The 18990-nt window shown below is 50.7% G+C and overlaps 1 protein-coding gene across 4 annotated transcripts in view; it reads right to left on the bottom strand.

Annotated features, from left to right (window-relative positions):
- Positions 1 to 17537, bottom strand: part of LOC139234151 (GRAM domain-containing protein 2A-like) — a 104877-nt gene extending 87340 nt beyond the window's left edge. For 3 of the 4 annotated variants that reach the window (XM_070865139.1, XM_070865145.1, XM_070865142.1), the window contains exon 1: positions 12823 to 12938. In XM_070865139.1, coding sequence (XP_070721240.1) covers positions 12823 to 12863 — 41 coding nt within the window. In that variant the 5' untranslated portion in view covers positions 12864 to 12938. Of the gene's footprint in view, positions 1 to 12822; positions 12939 to 17441 lie in introns of those variants that run through there. The other variant, XM_070865144.1, reaches the window with a different exon arrangement.
- Positions 17538 to 18990: the final 1453 nt, after the last annotated feature.

Here is an 18990-nt window from a genome sequence, read left to right as displayed (position 1 = left end):
GGTGTTAGGTGTGTCTCGGTGGGTGTTAGGTGTGGCTCAGTGGGTGTTAGGTGTGTCTCGGTGGGTGTTAGGTGTGTCTCGGTGGGTGTTAGGTGTGGCTCAGTGAGTAGCACTCACGTCTGAGTCAGAAGGCTGTGGGTTCAAGTCCCACTCCAGAGACCTGACTGGGCGCATGAACAAATTCACTCACGACGTTTTAAGCACACAGGCAAAAGAACATTTCCACAAGCAGACTCATACGGCCTATGAAATTAAACTTGCTCTCTGATATGTGGCGTGAGTTCGATTAGCTGCAGAATTCAAGGCGACCCTTTCTCTTCAGTATTTTACGATGGAGATTATCTCTAATTTACCAATTTCATTCAAGTAACCCAGAGAGAGACTGGTTCAGGAAGTGGAAATATGCACAGATACAGTCTGGGCGGGTCTCCTGAGGATGGAGTGAAGGTACACAGAAGGTCTATCTGTCAAAACAAAGAAAGACTTGCATTTATATAGCGCCTTTCATGACCACTGGATGTCTCAAAGTGCTTTACAGCCAATGAAGTACTTTTGGAGTGTAGCCACTGTTGTAACGCGATAACGACAAGATAATCTGTATTTTTGTTTTAAGTGATATTGATTGAGGGATATTGTCCAGGACACCCAGGATAACTCCACTGCTCTTCGGCAAAGTAATGCCATGAGATCTTTTACGTCCAGTTGAGGGAGCAGACGGGACCTCAGTTTAACAGCACCTCCGACAGTGCAGCACTCCCTCAGCACTGCACCGGGAATGTCAGCCTAGATTTATGTGCTCAAGTTCCTTGAGTAAGTCTTGAACCCACAACCTTCTGACTCAGAGGTGAGAGTGACTGCCCACTGAGCCACGGCTGGCATAGTCTGGATACAAAAGGTGAAAGAGCGTCAGTAATTCCTTCACACCCAACATTTGGACACAAACTTGACACACAACGAGCTTAAACAAACTCTCTACTCTGCTCAACCTCTGAAGGTTGTGGGTTCAAGTCCCACTCCAGGAACTCGAGCACAAAAATCTGGGCTGACACTCCCAGTGCAGTGCTGAGCGAGTGCTGCACTGTCGGAGGTGCCGTCTTTCAGATGAGACGTTAAACCGAGGCAGGAGATCAGGCTAAAGACTCCACTGGGCCACATCTTCATTGCTGCCGCTCCCTAGTTGGTAGTCCCCTCTCCCGCCACCCGCCTGTACTCAGAGAGCAATGCATCGTTCTGGGATCAATTGCCACTTGAATAGGGCAATGCAGGGGGCCCAGCTATGGCCCCGGTATGCTGCCGTGCTTACTGCTGGTCGCTGGCTGCAGGAGTTCTTGGGGTGCACAGCAACCTGCCCCCAAAAGGTGAGGCTCGGACAGCGGAGGGAAGGGGGAGGGGCAGAAGGTGCTGCTGGGAGCTCCTGGTGCAGCAAGCAAAAAGAAAAAGCCTCGCGTTTACATAGCGCCTTGCACAACCACCGGACACCTCAAAAGCGCTTTACAGGCAATGAAGCACTTTTGGAGTGGAGTCACTGTTGTAAAGCAAGGGTGGAATCCTTCACTCCAAGTCCACTGGGTTTCCATAGAAACATAGAAAATAGGAGCAGCAGTAGGCCATTCGGCTCTTCGAGTCTGCACCGCCATTCAATAGGATCATGGCACGGCAAATGAGCCAAAGGTGGGCAGAGGAAACGTTTCAGGGACACCTCAAAGCCTCCCTGATAAAGTGCAACATCCCCACTGACACCTGGGAGTCCCTGGCCAAAGACTGCCCTAAGTGGAGGAAGTGCATCCGGGAGGGCGCTGAGCACCTCGAGTCTCATCGTCGAGAGCATGCAGAAACCAAGCGCAGGCAGCGGAAGGAGCGTGCGGCAAACCAGTCCCACCCACCCCTTCCCTCAATGACTATCTGTCCCACCTGTGACAGGGACTGTGGCTCTCGTATTGGACTGTTCAGCCACCGAAGGACTCATGTTAAGAGTGGAAGCAAGTTTTCCTCGATCCCGAGGGACTGCCAATGATGATGGGCTGATCCTCTATCTCAACACCGTATTCCCACTTTTTCCCCATACCACTTGATATCTTTTGTTTCTAGAAATCGATCTATCTCCCTCTTAAATACATTCAGTGACTTGGCCTTCCCTGAGCTAATAGCAGACTAACCGTACTGCTCTCTTCTTGATATAAACGCTGAAAAACTGTGCAACACCTCAACTTCAGCAGAAATACTTGTTGGGCCACTCCGAACTGTTAACGAGCCAATCTGAAAAATGTAATTGTGCTCGCTGGCACACTCAGGAAAATGGCATTAAAAACCTTCTGGTTATAGCCGGAGGGTCAGGAATGCGGCAAATCAGAAAAGCTGAGTTTAAAAACCAGCACAGGGATTCTGAGGCACAGCTCCCCTCCGCTGGTTCAGGAATCTATACTGCAGGACGCAATTTGAAATGTCTTCCTGCTGTGTCAGCTGTGGCTCAGTGGGCAGCACTCTCACCCCTGAGGTCAGAAGGTTGTGGGCTCAAATCCCACTCCAGAGACTTGAGCACATAAATCTGTGCTGCACTGTCGGAGGTGCTGTCTTTCGGATGAGACATCAAACTGAGGCCTCAGGTGGATGTAAAAGATCCCACGGCACTATTTTGAAGAAGAGCAGGGGAGTTATCCCTGGTGTCCTGGCCGATATTTATCCCTCGATCATCAAAACAAAACCAGATTATCTGGTCATTATCACATTGCTGTTTGTGGGAGCTTGCTGTACACAAATTGGCTGCCGTGTTTCCCACATTACAACAGTGACTACACTCCAAAAGTACTTCATTGGCTGTAAAGCGCTTTGAGACATCCAGTGGTCGTGAAAGGCGCTATATAAATGCAAGTCTTTTCTTTCAATTTCTCTGCCCTAATTCTCCTCACTAATATATTAAACACGAGAACCAGCTTTCAGGCTGTTTGCCTGATCGTTCTTTCAGTCTAATCCCTCTTGATAATCTCTCTCTTGCTTTCTCTCGCACTTTCCAGGCTGATTCTTATTGTTAATCTCTCTACTTTATTTGAGCTCATTTGTCTCTGTTGCTCCTTTGTTCTCTTGGACGTCCATTTGGTCTCTTTGGAATGAATCCTCTCCCTGCTGGATTTCTCTCTTGCGTGTGATCTCTGCCTCAGATCCACTGCTGGCCGGCTCAGCTCGGAGGCCTTCAGTAAGTGTCCACAGTCATTCACTTCTGGGTCCTTGACCAGGCCAACATCCCCAGCATTGAAGCACTGACCACACTTGATCAGCTCCATTGGGCGGGCCACATAGTTCGCATGCCAGACACGGGACTCCCAAAGCAAGCGCTCTACTCGGAACTCCTTCACGGCAAACAATCCAAAGGTGGGCAGAGGAAACGTTACAAGGACACCCTCAAAGCCTCCCTGATAAAATGCAACATCCCCACCAACACCTGGGAGTCCCTGGCCAAAGACCGCCCTAAGTGGAGGAAGTGCATCCGGGAGGACTCTGAGCACCTCAAGTCTCGTCGCTGAGAGCATGCAGAAAACAAGCGCAGGCAACGGAAAGAGCGTGCGGCAAACCAGACTCCCCACCCACCCTTTCCCTCAACCACTGTCTGTCCCACCTGTGACAGGGACTGTGGTTCTCGTATTGGACTGTTCAGCCACCTAAGAACTCATGCTAAGAGTGGAAGCAAGTCTTCCTCGATTCCGAGGGACTGCCTGTGGTGACTTCTGGTCGTGTTGCGCATATGTCGATGTTATTTTCACAGAGAGTCGTGGATTGCTGAACAGGATTGGCCAGTTTGTGTGATGTCGATGAGAGTTCCCTGCAGGCCTTCAGAAGGGAGCTGGATGAGTTCCTGTGGTTGGAGTTACAGAAGGTGGGCGGGCTCACTGGTGCCAAGGGACATCAAACAACATGTTCTCCTGGAGCTTGCTTGATTGCCTCTGGGGGTCGGAGAGGAATTTCTCTGAGATTTTTTTTCCTAAATTAGCTGACGGTGTTTTTTTGCATCTCCCAGGAGGCTGTATGAGTGGGACACTGAATGGAGGTGGTTTTCCCGCAGTGCAAATAGGACAGTCTGATGCAATCCATGCCTGCAGATCATAGCCCAGCACTGGGTCTGAGGGCAAAAGGTCAGTGGAGCGACTGAGCTGGTTCAGTATTCTGGCAGGTGATGGGATACGTGGGTTGGGCATCATCGTGAAAAAGTGCTTGGCAAAAAGAAAGAAAGAGAGTTAGAGAGCAAGAGAGAAAGAGAGTTTGAGAGATAGAGAGAAAGAGAGAAAGAGAGAATAAGAGATAGAGAGAAAGAGAGATAGAGAGATAGAGAGATAGAGAGATAGAGAGATAGCGAGAAAGGGAGAAAGAGAGTTAGAGAGAAAGAGAGTTAGAGAGAAAGAGATAGAGAGAAAGAGAGATAGAGAGAAAGAGAGATAGAGAGAAAGAGAGAAAGAGAGTTTGAGAGATAGAGAGATAGAGAGATAGAGAAAAAGAGAGATAGAGAGAAAGAGAGAAAGAGAGAAAGAGAAATAGAGAGAAAGAGAGAAAGAGAGATAGAGAGAAAGAGAGAAAGAGAGATAGAGAGAAAGAGAGAAAGAGAGATAGAAATAAAGAGAGATAGAAAGAAAGAGAGATCGAGATAGAGAGAAAGAAAGAAAGAGATAGAGAGATAAAGAGAGAAAGAGAGATAGAGAGATAAAGAGAGATAGAAATTGTTATGTCTTGAATAAAGAATCTGACCAGATACTGCAAGCTCAAAGTAAGGTGTGACCGTAGTCGTTTATTACAGGTCTCCAGAGTGCCTCTCCAGCCTATGAGGCCTCCTTATGTACAGGTGTTCCCAAGGGATTGTGGGATCCCTTGGGACTCCAGGGGATGAGCCCTCTGGTGGTTAAACAAGGTACTTACAGGTTTATATTTATAACACTCCCCCGCAAAGTCAATAGTGTAACTATTTACAATGTGAGTCGATCTGGGGCCTTCCTTTCCCTGGTTGATCGTCTCGGTGCAAATGCTGGTGCTGGTGAGTCGTTTGTTGGGCCCTCGCTGGGCTGCTGCGCAGCTGGCCTTGCTGGGCTGCTGGAGGTGGTGAGTCCTGCTGGGCTGCTGCGGGTGATGGGTTCTGCTTCGTGGTCAGCCGCTGGGTCGGTTGCCACTTGTGTGTGTGTTGGAGGGTCGAAAAAGGTAGAGTCTAATGTGGCTTGTTCTGCATAGTCCGTAAATCTGAGTTTGGTTCGGTCCAAGTATTTTCTGCAGGTGAGTCCATTTGAAAGTTTGACCAGCAAAACCTTACTCCCCTCTTTGGCCACGACAGTGCCGGGAAGCCACTAGTCCAAAGTTCAACACAAATACAGGATCATTAATCTCGATTTCACGTGTCACATTTGCGCTATCATGATATGTATTCTGTTGAAGCCGCCTGCTCTCTACCTGTTCGTGTAGATCAGGGTGGACTAACGGGTGCCTTGTCTTAAGTGCCCTTTTCATGAGCAGTTCAGCCGGTGGGACCCCGGTGAGCAAGTGTGGTCTTGTGCGGTAACTAAGCAGGACTCGGGATAGGCGAGATTGCAGTGAGCCTTCAGTTACACTCTTCAAGCTCTGCTCGATTGTTTGCACTGCTCGCTCTGCCTGACCATTGGACGCTGGTTTAAACGGGGCAGATGTGACATGTTTGATCCCATCAAAATATTATATGGCAATAAGGACAGAATGTATGATTTTCAAAAGGGGAATAGATTATGTCTGCACTCCCTGGTTCAAAGCTAGAGCAGTCGGGGCCTCGGTTCAATGTCACATCCGAAAGACGGCACCTCCGACAGTGCAGAACTCCCTCAGCACTGTGCTGGAGTGTCAGCCTAGATTTATGTGCTCAGGTGGGACTTGAACCCACAACTCTCTGACTCCGAGGCGAGAGTGCCACCCACTGAGAATCAGCTGACACCATGAGAGGCTGCAGTGCGGGGGATGGGGTGGGGGTGTGTGGAAAACATTAATAAATAAATAAAAACTGGGCGGCTGATGGTGAACTAAAGACAGTAATCCAATCTCACGTCCAGCATTCACCACAAAGCACCTGAGCTGCGCGCTTCCTATTTATAATGGTGTCTGAATATTGCACTGACAGTACTTTCTATAGAGGCAGCAGACTGTGACACATTCAGTTTATTCCTCCTGTTCCATTGTCAATCGCAGCCAGAATCCATTTGCAACGTGAAGCCTTCAGATTTCAGTCCGCTCTCAGGGTAACATGGTGCAATAACTCAAGGTTGCAGCACAGTGTGTAACTGGGAAGCATCGAGAGCCCATCGGCCGCGAGCTCTGGACTGTGCTACAGACGATTCCATCGTTGCGTACCACCCCAGCGGCACAGTTGGGGAAAGAGGATTTGAATTTTCTTCGCGCTCTGGCGACTTGAATTGAGAATATCTCCTCTCCCCCACGCAGCCTGAACGGCAACACACGGTTCTTCCAGCGATCACTGGCCATTTATTTCCACTCTCCGTCCTTCCCATTGGTTTTACCGGTCGAATTGTACAGGGCTGTTTGCCACAGTCTGATAGCATTTCCCCCGCCTTTCCTACACTACTACAGTGACTACACTCCACACAGCACTTCATTGGCTGTAAAGAGCTTTGAGACGTCCGGTGGTCGTGAAAGGCGCTATATAAATGCAAGTCTTTCTTTTTCATTGACAGCTTCTGATAGGGTGTCAGCGAGTGTTCCTGAGCAGGTTGGAGAGCAGCTAATGAGAGGTCGGGGAACTCGATGCACTGCTGAATCTCACCTCCCCAATGTGCGTCTCCGTCTCTGTTCCCCAATGTGCATCTCCATCTCTGTTCCCCAATGTGCATCTCCATCTCTGTTCCCCAATGTGCATCTCCATCTCTGTTGCCCAATGTGTGTCTCCATCTCTGTTCCCCAATGTGCATCTCCATCTCTGTTCCCCAATGTGCGCTTCCGTCTCTCCTCCCCAATGTGCGTCTCTGTCTCTCCTCCCCAATGTGCGTCTCTGTCTCTCCTCCCCAATGTGCGTCTCTGTCTCTCTTCCTCAATGTGCGTCTCAGTCTCTGCTCCCCAATGTGCTGACCAGACATTTTGAAACAACATCAACTCTGTGAAAGCATTGTTGACTCGTTCCTTGGCTTTTTGTGTTCCACTCATTGCCCTCAGGCCAAAACAGGCGCTCCGCCCAGAACACTCTCCGTCAGCTGTTCCAAGTGCCAATCAGCAACACTCTTCTTGGACTATAAGCTGCAGCTCTATCAGGACGTGGCAACCTTGTGGGCCCAGAGGACATCACAGGATGGCCACCTTCTGCTGCACTCGTCGCACAGTTAGAAGAATGAGAGACTTTGCATTGCTATAACATCTTGTCATGGTACTGACCTAAAGCCCATAACAGCCAATAAATTGTGGTCACTGTTGTTTAGGCAAAGGTAGAAGCCAAGTGCAACAAATATCAAACGAACTTTATCACTAATTCATCTTCTTTGCTGTTGGTTGAGGAAATAATGTTGGTCAGGACACAACTCTTCCTCTTTCCTCTTCCATATGTAGTAGCAAAGCAAATCAAATGTCAATATCCAAGTCAGATATCCAGGCCGCAGCTCCCGGTGTAACAGCGTGGATAACCTGTAGGCTGCCTGTGAATTCCCTCGGAGGGCAGTGCTCGATGACGTGCTCCAGGGTCTGATTAGGAGCTCCACAGTCACATGATGGGGAGGCTTTAATCTTCCACTTGGAGAAGGTGGCAGCATCGACCGTGACCGGTTCTGAGGCGGTTGATGGGTGTCCACTGTTTGATCCTTCAGGTTGTACTGTGGGGTCCTTTGTAAGGGATCCATTCCGTATCTCACAGTTCTTCCAAGCATTTCGCCGTCGGTCATCGAGGCTGAGGGGAGATCGCTGAAGGGCTTCGGTAACAGTCCAAAATGGCCTTCTAGATTTGAGACGGGTTGGTGGTAGGTTGTTCATGTAGGCCTGGATCGGCCTGTCTTTGCTGGTGTAATGGTTGTATTCTCTGGAGACTGTATATTCGCGGCGTAGGTGTGGTGGTGCGATGTTTGCAAGCACGGGCAGCCAAGGTGTTGGTGTCAATAAAAGCGCACCAGTGGCCCAGAAGAGGCGAGGGCCCAGGGGCAGCAGGGGCCCAGCCCACACTGCGATGTGTGTGCGCACTAGGCCCGTGCAGCAGAACAGGTCTCCAGTCATCCTGGTTCAACCCTTGCCACTGGACCAAGACCTAGCTCTGTCAAGTCCGTGTGCTGGCTGATGTGCAACGGTCACCACACGTTAAAAAAATCCACGCACAGGCATCTTCCACCCCCTTCAATTGGAGTTCAGGACTGGAACATCGAGTCCTTCATTGAAACATCTGTGAACTCGTGTGGAAGCAAGTCATCCTCGTTCGAGGGACAGCCTATGATGATGATGACCGGTGATAATTCTCAGAGTGAATTCAGCTTTCCATCAAGAGCTGCTCTTCCTCAATTCAGTGCCATGGGATTGTTTACCTCCACCAGAACACACAGACGGGATCTCAGTTTTACGTCTCACCCAAAAGAGTGCAGCACTCCCTCAGCAAGTGTCAGCTTAGAGTACATACCTCAAGTCCCAGACTTGGGCTTAAACTCACAATCACAGAGGGGAGAGTGCTACTAACCGAGCCAAGCTGACACCCGCTCACCTGGGGAAATGCTCAAGGCCAATGACTATAACCAGATTCCACCATTCAGCAGCTTCACTGACACTCCAGGGCAGTATTGAGGGGAGTCGGAGATGTCGTCGCTCGGATGAGACTGAGGCCTAAAAAAGCCAGTTTATTGGGCCGGTACGGAGGGAGAGGAGCCCACCACCAGGCTGGGTCATTACCATCACTACCCCTACCCTCCACCAGATGGCCACAAGGAGCAACAAACGCGAGATACCGGCAGCATTTAGATGCGGTGGGTGGAGGTGGGGTACAATAGTGGCCAGCGACAGTCCCAGCGAGGACTGGTGGCTGTCTTTGGTTGAGGTCAGAGATGATCTCAGCACTGTGCTCTGGGACAGGTGGTTTAATCTGCTAGAGACGGACTGACGCTTCCATGTAATCTTAGTGACAAACTGTGCATTTAAATTTTTCCCTTAGCCTGATGCTAAACTGCAAAGAGAAGAGAACACAAATGGAACCGACTACGGTGTGGTGCGCTACAGTCAAATGTAAATCTTCCTGGTCCTTGATTCGAGTGTTTTGGATTGATTGCTTGGGTAAAGGAACTTGTCCAATTGTCTTTCCATTCATTTAAATGGGACACGGCTTCCTTCCCACCCAGCTTTCCTTCACTCCCCGCGCACAGGCGATCTATTGCACCCGGGACTGGGACAATCTTCCCTCGCGTCTGTGCGTTTCTGGAGAACTGAGGCCTTTCAAAGAGTGGAGGTGAACTGTAAAATAAATGACGTTTATTTTTAAACGTTGGGCGTCAGAGTCATCATGAGCTGGGATGCAGGCTGCCCCAGCGGGTCAGCGGCTATTCAGTGGTAAAACCGCGTGTGTGCGCGGATATTTGAATGGGCCCCGCACCCAAAGAAAATGAGCAGGAACATTGCCCCCTGCCCCCGATTTGACCTCAATGGAAAGGTCAATCGAGCTGGGTGTACAGCAGGCAGCCAATCCAACACTGCTCGTGTTGTCCCCGTGCCAATAGTTGAATCTCCCAGCATTTATATAGCGCCTTCAACGTGGTAAAACGTCCCAAGGCAGCTGCTGCAGCTGGTGGTGGGAGTGTGGAGGGGGGGGCGATTCCGATCCCCGATACTGGGTGGGGCTCGGAACCCCGGACCTGGGAGAGGTGGGGGCTTAGGGGGGGGTCTGAGCCCCGACCCCGGCCCTGGGGGTCTGATCCTCAACATCAGGGGTCTTTGTATTAGGGGGTGGGGGGGGGGGGGTCTGATGATGGGGAGAGCCTGGGGGGGGCGCTGGGAGGGGGAGGGGTAACTCCTGGTCCACAAGCAGTGCTGTAAACGCACCTACCATCTCCCCAAAGCAGTCCTTGCCTCCCTCCTGACCAGGGTTAAACCTGGAACGTAGGTTAAATCAGAGGTGGCCAGCCTTATTAAAACATCTCAATTGCTAACCCGCCTCCGTTAAACCCGGAATGTTTGGAGACAGATTTGGGGTTGTGTCTGAGATTTTTATAATTCCAACAACCAGCCCCAATCCACCCGTTTTTCAGGGTTAAAGTTCACCCCTCTGTTACAGATCAGTATCACAGTTCTGACCGTCTCCATTTCAGGCCATTCATTCGGCTCGGTCAGTCTCAGGTAGACAGAACTCCTTCAGTCTCACCTGGAGACTGGTTACGATCGTCCCTAGACTCGGTTCCACTCCCCCGTTCTCCATTTGTCACAATTGGCGTATTCCAAAATCCCTTTCTGTCCGGTGAAAACGCTATTAGTTGCCAGTGAGGCTCCGCCAGTATCTGTCGAAGGTCAGTGTGTGCTTGCCTTGTTTACTATCCAAGCCGCACATCATCACATGATCCGGTGCCACACAGCTGTTTCTGGGTGACTGAAATACTCTGCTGATCGAAGCCGCTCTTAAAGGGGCACCGCATCGTGGCCTGCTTGCAAAGTGGAGCACGGAAAGTTTGAGACAATTTGCTTGCGTTCAAATGTGGCCAGGCAGACCCTTGCCCGTGGACCACAGCCTGTTCCGGAATGCAGCTCATCGAATCATAAGAACATAAGAAATAGGAGCAGGAATCGGCCAATCGGCCCCTCGAGCCTGCTCCGCCATTTAATACAATCATGGCTGATCTGATCTCGGGCTCAGCTCCACTTCCCTGCCCATTCCCCATAACCCTTCACTCCCTTATCGTTCGAAATGGAACCATGATAGAACGGTTACAGCACAGAAGGAGACCATTCGGCCCGTCGAGCCCGTGCCGGCTCTTCAGCCAGTTCCACTTCCCCCCCACACTTTCCCCATAGCCCTGCAACGTCTATTCCTTCAGCTCCTTATTCCCAATTCCCTTTTGAAAGCCCCCATTGAATCTGCCTTCCAGATCCTAACCACTCGCTGCGTAAAAAAGTTTTTCCTCATGTCGTCTTTGGTTCTTCTGCCAATCGCCTTAAACCTGCGTCCTCTGCTTCTCGGCCCTTCTGCCAATGGGAACACTTTCCCTCTGTCTACTCTGTCCAGAGCCTTCCAGGCATTAAAGTGTTAACATGTTCGGCAAGTACCCGGGTTGCTTTGAGCCAGTCGCAGGAATGTTCCGCGTAAACTCGATGAGGTGGCTCCCCAGCATGAGCACACAGTTCCAAAAACACAGCTACACAACGGCTTAAACAGCCTAAACAATCCCCGGACTAAAAATAAACCACACACACCATCGAAGGGGGGGGAGAGTTTGCAGCCTGCAAGATCTGTGGCGAGCATTTGCAAAGTAAATGTGTCGTGCTAAACAGCTTGATTGGGGGAGGCGTGAATTATTTCCAATGCGAGCACAGACACTAGCCAAATTCCTTCTCAGCTTCAACAACTATTTGAAGTCGAAACATGAATACAAGTGTCTCCTTATTAAAGGGGCGCTAAAACCGACACATTAAACAAATTAAACTTTGGACGTTAAACAAACCAAGTTAAAATTTGCTCAGCTTCCACAGAGCCCAAGTTCCAGTTCCCAGCTGTAAGCTTTCACAGGGCGATTACTGACAAGTCACCAACTGACAGTGCAACGTGAACTGGTGTAACTCGAGCAGCATATAGACACGGGGTCTGCACATAGACACGGGGTCTGCACATAGACACGGGGTCTGCACATAGACACGGGTCAGCACATAGACACGGGGTCTGCACATAGACACGGGGTCTGCACATAGACACGGGGTCTGCACATAGACACGGGTCAGCACATAGACACGGGGTCTGCACATAGACACAGGTCAGCACATAGACACGGGTCAGCACATAGACACGGGATCTGCACATAGACACGGGGTCTGCACATAGACACGGGTCAGCACATAGACACGGGGTCTGCACATAGACACCGGTCAGCACATAGACACGGGGTCTGCACATAGACACGGGGTCTGCACATAGACACCGGTCAGCACATAGACACAGGGTCTGCACATAGACACGGGGTCTGCACATAGACACGGGTCAGCACATAGACACGGGGTCTGCACATAGACACGGGGTCTGCACATAGACACGGGTCAGCACATAGACACGGGGTCTGCACATAGACACGGGGTCTGCACATAGACACGGGTCAGCACATAGACACGGGTCAGCACATAGACACGGGGTCTGCACATAGACACGGGGTCTGCACATAGACACGGGTCAGCACATAGACACGGGGTCTGCACATAGACACGGGGTCTGCACATAGACACGGGGTCTGCACATAGACACGGGGCAGCACAGTGCCAGGGGGCAGCACAGTGCCAGGGGGCAGCCCAGGGGCCAGGGGTCAGCACATAGACACGGGGTCAGAGCTGGGAGTCCCTGGCCAAAGACCGCCCTAAGTGGAGGAAGAGCATCCGGGAGGGCGCTGAGCACCTCGAGTCTCGTCGCCGAGAGCATGCAGAAAGCAAGCGCAGGCTGCGGAAGGAGCGTGCGGCAAACCAGTCCCACCCTCCCCTTCCCTCAACCACTGTCTGTCCCACCTGTGACAGAGACTGTGGTTCTTGTATTGGACTGTTCAGCCACCTGAGAACTCTCTTTTAGAGTGGAAGCAAGTCTTCCTCGTTTCGGAGGGACTGCCTGTGATGATGATGAGGGGCCAGCCCAGCAGTCACATCAACACACACAGTAGGACACCAGCTCGCGCTCACCTGCGGCCGTTCATCTTGCCTCCACTTTTCACAGCAGCCATTCCATGCTCTCGGCCAAGCCCCCTGTAAGCAGCAAGGCGCACACACACACACAGCCAGGCAGCAGGCAGTGTGTGTGAGCACAGCGTGATGTGTCAACAGAGCTGGGGATAGACTGAAGGAAATCGGATCTGAATGGAGCAGAACGCCCGACATAGGGTGTGGTGAGAGAAAATATTCAGACACATTTCAGTCAGCTCAAAGCACCTCCCACACAAAACCACAGAGCACAAAAATAATACAGGGACTTCAACACAAAATACCTGTGTCCCACCTGTCTCCGCAGCAACTGGCTGAAGCAGGCAGAATGTTGCACCGTTGGTTGAAGCGTTAACAAAAAGGCTGAGCACTTTTGCACCCAAATTTCCAAACCTAATAACAGGAAAATATTTTTGAAGTGAATGAAAAAGGGAAGTGGAGGGTAAGACTGTTGAATCAAGGCGGCCCCAGCGGGGAGGTTTCTAATTGAAAGGGTGTCCTTTGGGACTGAAGCGGCCCCTTACCTAAGGAAGGATATACTTGCCACAGAGGGAGTGCAACGAAGGTTCACCAGACTGATTCCTGGGATGGGGGAATTGTCCTATGAAGAGAGATTGAGTAGACTGGGACGATATTCTCGAGAGTTTAGAATATGAGAGGTGATCTCATTGAAACATACAAATTCTTACAGGGCTTGACAGGGTAGATGCAGGGAGGATGTTTCCTATGGCTGGGGAGTCTAGAACCATTGTATGGCGGAGCAGGCTCGAGGGGCCGAATGGCCGACTCCTGCTCAGAACTCTATGTTCTTATCCTTATCTCACAAATTCACCCTGTGAAGTTGAATAGTCAATAGGAAGTGACAGTTTCCTGTTGCAGACACTGTAGAGGGTTAGAGATTGTAGCAAACGTGTTCTGGTTCAACCTGGAACTGCAATTTTTCATTCCAGGAAGCGTGTGACAGATTAAGAGACCAACACACAAACACATCTGATCACATCAACCTTTACACTGCCCCCCCCCCCCCCCTTCAGCTGTCTGCAAGTATTTAGTGTTTCCATTTATTGAAGATGACACAAGGAACACTCGGCCCACTGACCAGCATACCAACTGCACCATGTACAATCTGCTCAGTGCAGCACTGACTGGCGGAGGGGCTATATCACAATGCAATAACTCAGGATCACACAGCATGTCATCGTTTTATCCTCTGCTAAGTCCCCAGGAACTAAACCAAGAAACAATAACCCAAATAAAGCAACTGCTGTGTGACAAAGACCTGGATCTTTACATAATTGTCAGGTACACACTGCATTCTGTATTACATATTGTCAATACTATATACACTATACGTCACAAAGGGAAATAAAAAATATACTGCATAATAAATAATGCACTGTGCACCATTAAACAATTAATATTCTTTATTATGTGTTATACTATACAATGCAACTACCAGTTAGATTTTGCTATATACTGTGTGATAATATAGCGTATATTATATAATTGCTATCATCATCAGAGGCAGTCCCTTGAATCGAGGATGATTTGCTTCCACATCAAAAAGTTCACAGGTGTTTCAATGAAGGACCTGATATTCCGGATCCCGAACTACATCTTGAAGGGTGGAAGATGCCTGTGCGTGGATTTATTTAACGTGGGGTGACCGTTGCACACCAGCCACCACACGGGCTTGACAGAGCTAGGTCTTGGTCCAGTGGCAAGGGTTGAACCAGGACGACTGGAGACCAGCTCTGCTGCACAGACCTAGTGCGCACACATATCGCAGTGTGGGCTGGGTCCGTGCTGCCCCTGGGCCCTTGCCTCTTCTGGGCCCGAACTCTCGCCTCTCCTGGGCCCCGATTATGTCCCTCTACAATCTCTCGCCGCTCCTTCGCCCCGACCTCGCCGCTCCTGCTGTACCGACCTGGACCTTGGTGACGTCCCTTTTCACTGCCGTTGCTCTCCTACTCCAGCACGTGCTGCTCCCTTATTAGTCCATCTATGTGGATCACTGTGATCTATATCCTTTACAGTTCCAATGTTTCTCAGCTACATGTAGTCTCTAGAGCCAGGTGTAGAAGTAATGTAACCCAGAAATACAAGAGGCTGTGGAATTTCCTTCAGTAAATTAGAAACATACTCTGCCTGCAACTTCCTATCTAGATCATCCTCATCGTTGCCATAATAAACCATATATCACTGCTGCCACATAATATACCGTATAGAATCATAGAAAATTACAACACAGGAGGAGGCCATTCGGCCCATCATGTCCATGCCGGCCGACAAAGAGCTACCCAGCCTAATCCCACTTTCCAGCTCTTGGTCCGTAGCCCTGTAGGTTACGGCACTTCAGGTGCACATCCAAGTACTTTTTAAATGTGATAAGGGTTTCTGCCTCTACCACCCTTTCAGGCCGTGAGTTCCAGACCCCCACCACCCTCTGGGTGAAGACATGTTTCCTCATCTCCCCTCTAATCCTTCCACCAACGACTTTAAATCTATGCCCCCTGGTTATTGACCCCTCTGCTAAGGGAAATAGGTCCTTCCTATCCACTCTATCTAGGCCCCTCATAATTTTATACACCTCAATTAAATCTCCCCTCAGCCTCCTCTGTTCCAAGGAAAATAACCCCAGCCTATCCAATCTTTCCTCATAGCTAAAGTTTTCCAGTCTTGGCAACATCCTCGTAAATCTCCTCTGTATCCTCTCTAGTTCAGTCACATCCTGTACACCGAAATGCAGTGTTCACCGTGAATGTGTTAATATAAAATACTAAATGCACTGTACGGGTCACTTTCCGATGTTGAGCCCTTGGCGAGTGCATCTCACCCACTGTGACCGCAACTCGGAGGCTCGCACACGTTTCAGCATGTTCTTCCCACCATTACGGCCGGGGAATCGGGCACAGCTGCTGGGTAGGTACCCACAAGGTGCTCGAAGTGAGTGAATCTCCCCACCCAACCCACCCGAGGTAGAGGAAAAAACTTAACTGGACCAGCCATATAAATACTGTGGCAGCAAGAGCAGGTCAGAGGCTGGGTATTCTGCGGCGAGTGTCTCACCTCCTGACTCCCCAAAGCCTTTCCACCTTCTACAAGGCCCAAGTCAGGAGTGTGATGGAATACCCTCCACTTGCCTGGATGAGTGAAGCTCCAACCACACCCAAGAAGCTCGACACCATCCAGGACAAAGCAGCCCGTTTGATTGGCACCTCATCCACCACCTTCAACATTCACTCCCTCCACCACCGGCGCACCGTGGCTGCAGTGTGTACCATCTACAAGATGCACTGCAGCAACTCGCCAAGGCTTCTTCTCGGCAGTACCTCCCAAACCCACGACCTCTACCACCTTGAAGGACAAGGGCAACAGGCGCATGGGAACACCACCACCTCCACGTTCCCCTCCCAGTCACACACCATCCTGACTTGGAAATATATCGCGTTCCTTCATCGTCGCTGGGTCACAATCCTGGAATTCCCTCCCTAACAGCACTGTGGGAGCACCTTCACCACACAGACTGCAGCGGCTCAAGAAGGCGGCTCACCACCACCTTCTCAAGGGGCAATTAGGGATGGGCAATAAATGCCGGCCTTGTCAGCGATGCTCACATCCCAGGAACGAATAAAAAAGGATAAAAATGTCTCTGTGCGAGCACCCTCACGGTGACACATCTCACACCTTCCATCCCGCCAACACGTCAGCGTCTGACTGTGACTCTTTGACCACTTTCAGAGACATGGACTATGTACAGCAGGCACCTCAAAATGCTGGAGAAATACCCCCAACGCTGCCTCCGCAAGATCCTGCAAATCCCCTGGGAGGACAGACGCATCAACGTCAGTGTTCTCGATCAGGCCAACATCCCCAGCATCGAAGCACTGACCACACTCGACCAGCTCCGCTGGGCGGGCCACATTGTCCGCATGCCCGATCCCAAAGCAAGCGCTCTACTCGGAGCTCCAACTTGGCAAGCGAGTCCAGGGTGGGCAGAGGAAATGTTTCAAGGACACCCTCAAAGCCTCCTTGAAAAAGTGCAACATCCCCACCGACACCTGGGAATTCCTGGCCCAAGACTGTTCAAAGTGGAGGAGAAGTATCCGGGAAGGCGCCAAACACTTTGAGTCTCTTCGTCAGGAGTACGCGGAAGCCAAGTACAAACAGCGGAAGGAGCGCACCACATCCCAAGCACCCCACCCACCCATCCCTCCAACCACCGTCTGCCCCCTGTTGTGTTCATACTGTATTTATTTGTTACAGCTCACTAAGCGGGCATTAGGACCCTGCGGGAGCTATACAGTCGCTGTACTCATGCTGGTTTTGGGACTCCATTTTGGGTTGTATAAAAGCACAGTTAAGTTAAGTTACATTTCTCCTGGCTCAGTTTGTCTGTTCCACGCGTACACAATCCCCCCCCCCCCACCTGCGACAGAGACTGTAGGTCCCGCATTGGACTCATATTAGTGTGGAAGCAAGTCATCCTCGACTCCAAGGGACTGCCGAAGAAGAAGAAGACTTGGGTGAAGTGGGCCCGAGCATTTCTGAGCCAGTGTCAGCCAGCTAGCAGGAGGAGTTTCGAAGGAATGTTGCTTTACCTGTGCTGATCTGTGTTACGCTGCTCCTGATAAACAAGGTGTGGGACAGTTCAGTGGGCCCTTGCCAAGGTTAGGAGCCCCACGTATCTGCAGGCCTGCCTGTGTCATACGCACACCCCCGGCCAGCTACGAGCACCGAATAACAGATGTTTTTAAGTCACTTGCTGCAGGAAGTTGTGCTCACAAGCCCCGGTCTGTGGTCAGCATTGTATCAACAACGCGACTGAAAACCAACACCAACTCTCACAGCCTGCGCACAAAGGCCCCGTCTGTTCACAAAGACAGTGGGCAGCACTCCACAGTGAACAAACTCGATACAATTCAGTGAAGATAGCAGCACGCTTCTCGCTGCACCCTTTGCTCGGCTGGAAGAACAAACCCTCCATTTCTCAAATACATCAAAAAGCCAGCTGCTGTACCGGCAGCTGCTGCTGATCCTACGCCTAGTGCTCAGTCAACGCTGAGCAGGATCAATTACACAGACAGATTCTTGGGCTGATGTTTATGTCTTCGCAGGTTTGCACAGCAAGCCCCGAGCAGCTCTGTGCAGCCAACCTATCGGCAGTGGGCCATGAACGCCTCCAGATCACCACACTGAGCGGCAGTGTCAGCCCTGGCTCAGTGGGCAGTACACTCGTCTCTGAGTCAGAAGGTTGTGGGTTCAAGTCCCACTCCAGGGACTTGAGCACGAAAATCCAGGCTGACACTCCCAGTGCAGTGCTGAGGGAGTGCTGCGCTGTCAGAGGTGCTTTTTTTTTTCAATGAGACGTTAAACCCAGGCCCCGACGGCCCTCTCAAGTGGACGTATCATCATCATCATCATAGGCAGTCCCTCAGAATCGAGGAAGACTTGCTTCCACTCTTAAAATGAGTCTTTCGGTGGCTGAACAGTCCAATACGGGAATTACAGTCCCTGTCACAGGTGGGACAGATAGTCGTTGAGGGAAAGGGAGAGTGGGACTGGTTTGCCGCACGCTCCTTCCGCTGCCTGCGCGTGTTTTCTGCATGCTCTCGGCCATGAGACTCGAGGTGCTCAGCGCCCTCCCGGATGCACTTCCTCCACTTAGGGCGGTCTTTGGCCGGGGACTCCCAGGTGTCAGTGGGGCTGTTGCACTTTTTCAGGGAGGCTTTGAGGGTGTCCTTGTAACGTTTCCTCTGCCCACCTTTGGCTCGTTTGTTGTGAAGGAGTTCCGAGTAGAGCGCTTGCTTTGGGATTCTCGTGTCTGGCATGCGGACTATGTGGCCTGCCCAGCGGAGCTGATCGAGTGTGGTCAGTGCTTCAATGCATTCAAGTGGATGTAAAAGATCCTGTTATATCTTTAATACTCTTATGAATGACTCCACGAGATCTAGTATTGTATTTGAGCTGTTGTGACCTTAGTCCCATTTATTGTAACTCCAGAGTGAGGCACAAACATGGTGGGCAGCCTTTTATACTGGGCCCTGTATACCTTTGCAGGTGACCCTCAGGTCTCCCACCGCAGTGCCCTCTGGTGGCACACCTTATGTGACTATACAGTTAGTATACATGTTCTACATACATGACAAA

Source organism: Pristiophorus japonicus, chromosome 21, assembly GCF_044704955.1.
Source record: "Pristiophorus japonicus isolate sPriJap1 chromosome 21, sPriJap1.hap1, whole genome shotgun sequence".
NCBI classification, from domain to species: Eukaryota; Metazoa; Chordata; class Chondrichthyes; family Pristiophoridae; genus Pristiophorus; species Pristiophorus japonicus.
Note: the sequence above shows the minus strand (reverse complement) of the source record. Positions and strands in the feature narration are given on the sequence as shown.